The sequence below is a fragment of the Hydra vulgaris genome, chromosome 12, assembly GCF_038396675.1.
Source record: "Hydra vulgaris chromosome 12, alternate assembly HydraT2T_AEP".
NCBI lineage: Eukaryota > Metazoa > Cnidaria > Hydrozoa > Anthoathecata > Hydridae > Hydra > Hydra vulgaris.
Window position 1 is genome coordinate 20,164,290 of NC_088931.1, and position 5,539 is coordinate 20,169,828.

Here is a 5,539-nt window from a genome sequence, read left to right on the forward strand (position 1 = left end):
GTTTTGAGTGCAAAAAAATTAATATGGAAAAATAGAATGTGTAGGTAAGTTTTGTTTTCTTGGAGATACGGTTGGTTCAGCTGATGAAGCAGAAAAAGCATCAAGAGTTAAATTAAGTTGTGTCTGGGCCAAGATAAGAGTTATCTTTTTCTAACTGAAAGATTTACTATACAAAGGGTTGGTTGATGATGTTTAGGATAGAATATGATTAGATGGGTGTGTGTTGTGACTCTTGTAAATGATTTGAAAAGAAGCAATGAATTTAGGCAGAAGTTATGAATAGTAAGTGTACCTTCAGTAGGAAAACTTAAAGAGAGTGTGTTTCAAAGAGATAAAAATAAAAATATTTTAGTTATAAAAAGAGATGCTATGCTATTTAAGCATAGATAAGTAAATAAATTAGTATATTTACGAAGTTTGTTGCTAGTATTAGAAACAAACTTCGGTTTACAGTATTGTTGTTTAGCAACAAAATATATTGTTGCTGTTATTTTTGTTAATGATGGTAATAACAACGATCAGATAAAGTTGTATTTCCTTCCATTAAATGAAGTTGTTTCCCGTTTCAGTTTTTTTTCAATTTGCCGCTATGCAAAATTTAAATGACCTTGATCTCTTAAAAAAAGCCCTAAGATTGTAAATGTATTTAAAAAGAAACATATCTAAATTAGGTTAAAATTTTTAGCTTGATTTAGATATGTCTTTTTTAGTGAAAAGACTTCGTATATTAGAGGAATTGCTAGCCTATTAAAATATAGATTTATGTTATGTCTAATGTTATGAACTTAGTTAGTCTAAAAGAGGTCTACAAATGTTATCTATTTGTTTATTGTTGTTAATTTTCTATGAAAGCATTATGCTAACATACCATGCATGTTATTTATGCAATAGAGCAGTATTTAATTTATACGTTAGCAGTTCAGTGGTAAGTTGTAAGACACAATATAATAAGACACATAATAATGTGTCTTTATTAATTACCACTGAACTGCTATTGTATAAATTAAATACTACTCTATTGCATAAATAACATAAATACGTATGTTGTTTATACACACTCTAAAAATAAATAATATAAGTATGTATGTTGTTTATACATAATATAAATAATAAATAACATAAATATGTATGTTGGTTATACACACTCTAAAAAAATAATATAATAGCCTGTGACAATTAATTGAAACTTTTATTACACACAAATAACTTTATTGTTTCATACTGTAGAAAGTTAAAATTGTAACTACAATGTAATACAGTGTGGTTACAATTTTAACATTTTAGAACATCTTAAAACATAAAAAAAAAGTTCTCTGTTATTAAGAATAGTGCTTAGCATGACATCCTAAACACTATTGTTAGTAACTTTTTTATAAGAGTATAATAATATCTATGTTTTTAGAGTTGGTTTGAGTTAATTAAAGATTAAAAAGAGAAAGTACATTACTTTAACAGATGTTAGTATATGGCATATATAATTTTGACACATAAAATTTATGCAAAATCTCCTATAAAATGGATTATCTAAACCTGGTAAGTGTACACAATTAACTTGGCATGTTTATTTTCAATATTTATGTTTTCATATTTCATGAAGATAAGTTTTTCTTCCCTCGGTTTTATTATCACTAACTATTAGTTAGTGATAATAAAACCGAGTTTTTACGGAGTTAACCGAGTTTTTGCTATTAGTTAACGGAGTTTGATAAAAGTAGATAAAATAGTTTCTGTATATTAAAAATATACAAAATTTTTAAAATATACATGTTTTTGCAATGTTTGGCCTGGTCTCCTGTTAATGGATTATGGCTGAAGTTAGAGCTGGCTTGAAAATGATATGTCAACTACAAGGAGATGTCAATGTTATAATGGTAACACATTTTTTTAGACCAATAATATTTTATTTTGCATTTTTTTTAATAAAATATTCTAAATAAGTATTAAAAAAAGCCTTTTAAAAAGTACATATATCGTAATGCGACATAATTTGGGATGAATATACACTTGCAGGAGTTTTCACATAAACTTCATTTGGTACCCCCGTGGTATTTTTATAGTAGTTTTACTATACCATTGTTGTCTACAAGCTATTCATGTCTAGCCCAATAATATCAAACATTACTCATAAATAACATTCTTTTTGATTCCCCGCAGACTGCCTGTCAGTACTTGCGATTGCAACTGGTGATAGCAACTGAAGATTTTACACAGCATTATAAATTGTGTCATATTGAGGTTTCAATTCTCCACTATTTATTTTTCTATTTTATTTTTTAATTTTTATTGTTATTTTTAACAATTATAATAAATTTTTTGTTTAAGAGATTTAATAGTAATTATTTTTAATACTTTAATTTTTGAAGCTGCTTTGAGGTGATTAATATGTAACAACAAACTATGGTAATAAATAAATCCCAGTCCTCTACTTCATTCCAGCTATTGTTATCTTACATGTACACAATTTATATACCGTATTGAGCCAGCTTATGTTTTTTACTTGTGTTTTGAGTTGCCCAATACTTGTTTGTTATGTGCAAGATACACACTTTACGGTATGTATTAATTAATGTTATCGATAAATATTACTAATCTGTATTTCTTTGGAGGTATATATGCTATAAATTGTTATATCGTGCAAAACTTTATTTTTACTTTATAAACTTAATATAAAAATGAATGAAAGCACTAAAGAAGAAAAACGGTACAAATTAAAGAAGAATATTATCATACAATCATGGTGGCGTAATGAGAGAACTACTGAGGCAGAATAGAACAATTGTCGAACAGTTTTAAATCAAATCATTGTATAATAGTAGTTTTTTTGTTGCTTAAAAATATTATGAAATTCAAATCTGTTCTTTAAACTAATTCATACACATTATGTCAGACCGAATATTTATTTACTTAATACAACTTATTGCCTTTAGAGCGAATTTAATATAAAGTGTACTTTTTTTATGTTAATAAAAAATGCGACGCTGGAATGAAAAAAAAAATACGCGAATCTGCGAGAAACAAACTTTAAATAATTAAGAAAACGCACGTATCCGTAAAAAATATCTGGATTTAATATGGGATTTTGCGTCAAAACCCAGACTAATCCCAGATGGGATCCAGTTGGATCCCGCTGACAAAATCACAATGGGAACCACGTGGGATACCCAGTTGGGTCCCAGCTGGTACCCAGATGCACTGGTTAACTGTGTAACTGAAAACCCAGTTACGCCAACAATACAAGCTTAGGTATTGTATACAGACATTTACTGTAATTGTTAATAAGTGGGTTATTCTTCATCTTTTTACTGCATAAAAAACTTTCAATTAGTACTCTAATAAAATACAGTATTTTATTTTTTTTACGTTTCTTAAATTTTTCTGATACTACTTGCTATTCCTCTTGCTTTTTCTGCGCTCATTTGTGCTTTTAAAAGATCTTCCGATACATGATCTTGTTTTATCAACCTATACCCTCGGAAATAACCTTCTTGTTTCGGATTTCCGCTTGTTCCATCCGGGAATGTAATTTTTCCTGCACCATTTGGAGTGCCATCAGTAAATCGTCCTTCATACTTCATGCCATCAGGGCGTGTGTAAACTCCGTAACCATGAAATTTGCCCTCATAAAACTCTCCTGTTTATATCAAAATCATTAATATTAAAAAATTAAACTATTTTAGTATTTACAACGCCAATCCAACTTAAACAAATTTATAAAAGATTGTTACCCTCATAAGTAGTCCCATCTTCTAAAGTCAAAATTCCTGAGCCATAAAATAGTCCATTATTAAACCGACCACTGAAAGAGTCTCCGTTTGGGAAAAGTAAATATCCAAGTCCGTGTTTTTTTCCATCAGCTGACCATTCGCCCTAATTAAAGTTTAAAGAAATAAAAGCAAAATTTTTTACTACTTATGGATACCTTTAATTACTAATATTAATGTGAAAAATAACTCGTTTTTTTTATTTATTTATTTAAATTTGATTCGAAAACATTTTTAAACCAAAAACATTGTTTATTTCAGAAATTCCTTAAATTTAAACATAATCTACCGAAATCTAGGATTTTGGTAAAAGTAAATAACAGATGCTTTAAGTCAGAAATATTAGGATATAAGTTTTAAAATATAGAGTTAAGGATTTATTGTTTTTTAAGAAAAATAACTTTTACTGTACTTTTTTTCATCAGACTTTTTTTTGATTCTGCCCTTTTTTTTCATTTTTTTTTTTTCATAATTATTACTTACTTAGTTAATCTTAATCAATTAGTTACTTAGTTAATCTTAGTTTTTTGCTTTAATCAAATCGAAAGCTAAAATTAACAGATAATATCAAAGATATTATTTGCTACTTATAAGGAATGGGTCCAACCTAAGTTATATAAACACTTGATTATCTCAAAGTTTTAAATGATTGAACTATATTTTAAAATTTGCCGAAAAGTTAAAAAGTCACTACAAGCTAAAAGTTTAGATCTTTTAACTTTTAGTTGTATTCTTTATATGTTGAATGTAATTTAACGATGGACTAAACACCTACACGTATTTCTTTTTATATAAAAACAACAAATTGTTATCATAGTTTATAACCAAATAAATTTAAAAAAGTAGTTTTTGTTTGAGTTCAAATTTTATAGGGGGTATACCTTTTATATATCGAATCATATACTTTGATGTTTTAATTTAAAGAGTTTTTTAATAACGTTTTTTTTTAATATTACCTCATAAACTTGCCCCTCTGAATAAACATATCTTTCAAATTTGATCTCCATAAAAGAATGTTTGTGTTAATAAAAATAGTTATTGAAATAGAATGTTTAACAGATATATGATGTAGATTCAATATCGCTATTAATATTTGATGATATTACGTTTACTGTATTATTATCAGAATTGATTTTGCTAAATGCTCAACAGGACATTCATTGATATTATATATATATATATATATATATATATATATATATATATATATATATATATATATATATATATATATATATATATATATATATATATATATATACATATATATATATATACATATATATATATATATATATATGTATATATATATATATATATATATATATATATATATATATATATATATATATATATATATATATATATATATATATATATATATATATATATATATATATATATATATATATATATATATATATTGTTTATGTATTATATTATATTAAAATAATACAAAAACGTAAAACAGTGCTCAATATTACAATAATAGAGCAATAAATGTTTAAACTTTGTTTAAATGAAAAATAACATTACTGGTAGTAACTTAAAGTTTCGTGCATGAAGTATTTAATAGCTGATGATTGCCGTGTATGGTACAAAACTTCAACTTACTATCAATTATGTTGTTTTTTATTTGAACAAAGTTTAAATATATATGTATATATATATAAATATATATACATATATATTTAATATATATATACATATATATTTAATATATATATACATATATATTTATAAAATGTTTCAATGTCATATCTTGTTGTACGTGAATA

At 25.4% G+C, this 5,539-nt stretch overlaps 1 protein-coding gene across 1 annotated transcript; it reads right to left on the reverse strand.

Moving 5' to 3' along the window:
• Positions 1-3,244: 3,244 nt before the first annotated feature.
• LOC100206369 (MORN repeat-containing protein 4) lies at positions 3,245-4,875 on the reverse strand. The gene is made up of 3 exons (XM_065812484.1): positions 4,718-4,875; positions 3,726-3,867; positions 3,245-3,631 (listed from the first exon to the last, which is right to left on the reverse strand). Exons 1-3 carry the CDS (start codon positions 4,766-4,768, stop codon positions 3,366-3,368), a joined length of 459 nt encoding a protein of 152 aa, XP_065668556.1. The 5' UTR covers positions 4,769-4,875; the 3' UTR covers positions 3,245-3,365.
• Between the last annotated feature and the right edge of the window lie 664 nt (positions 4,876-5,539).

Coding starts and splice junctions, on each gene's coding strand:
- LOC100206369 (XM_065812484.1), bottom strand. CDS start 4,768: ATGGAGATCAAATTTGAAAGATATGTTTATTCAGAGGGGCAAGTTTAT. Junction 3,868..4,717: donor CAGAGGGGCAAGTTTATGAG/GTAATATTAAAA, acceptor AACTTTAATTAG/GGCGAATGGTCAGCTGATGG. Junction 3,632..3,725: donor AGATGGGACTACTTATGAGG/GTAACAATCTTT, acceptor TGATATAAACAG/GAGAGTTTTATGAGGGCAAA.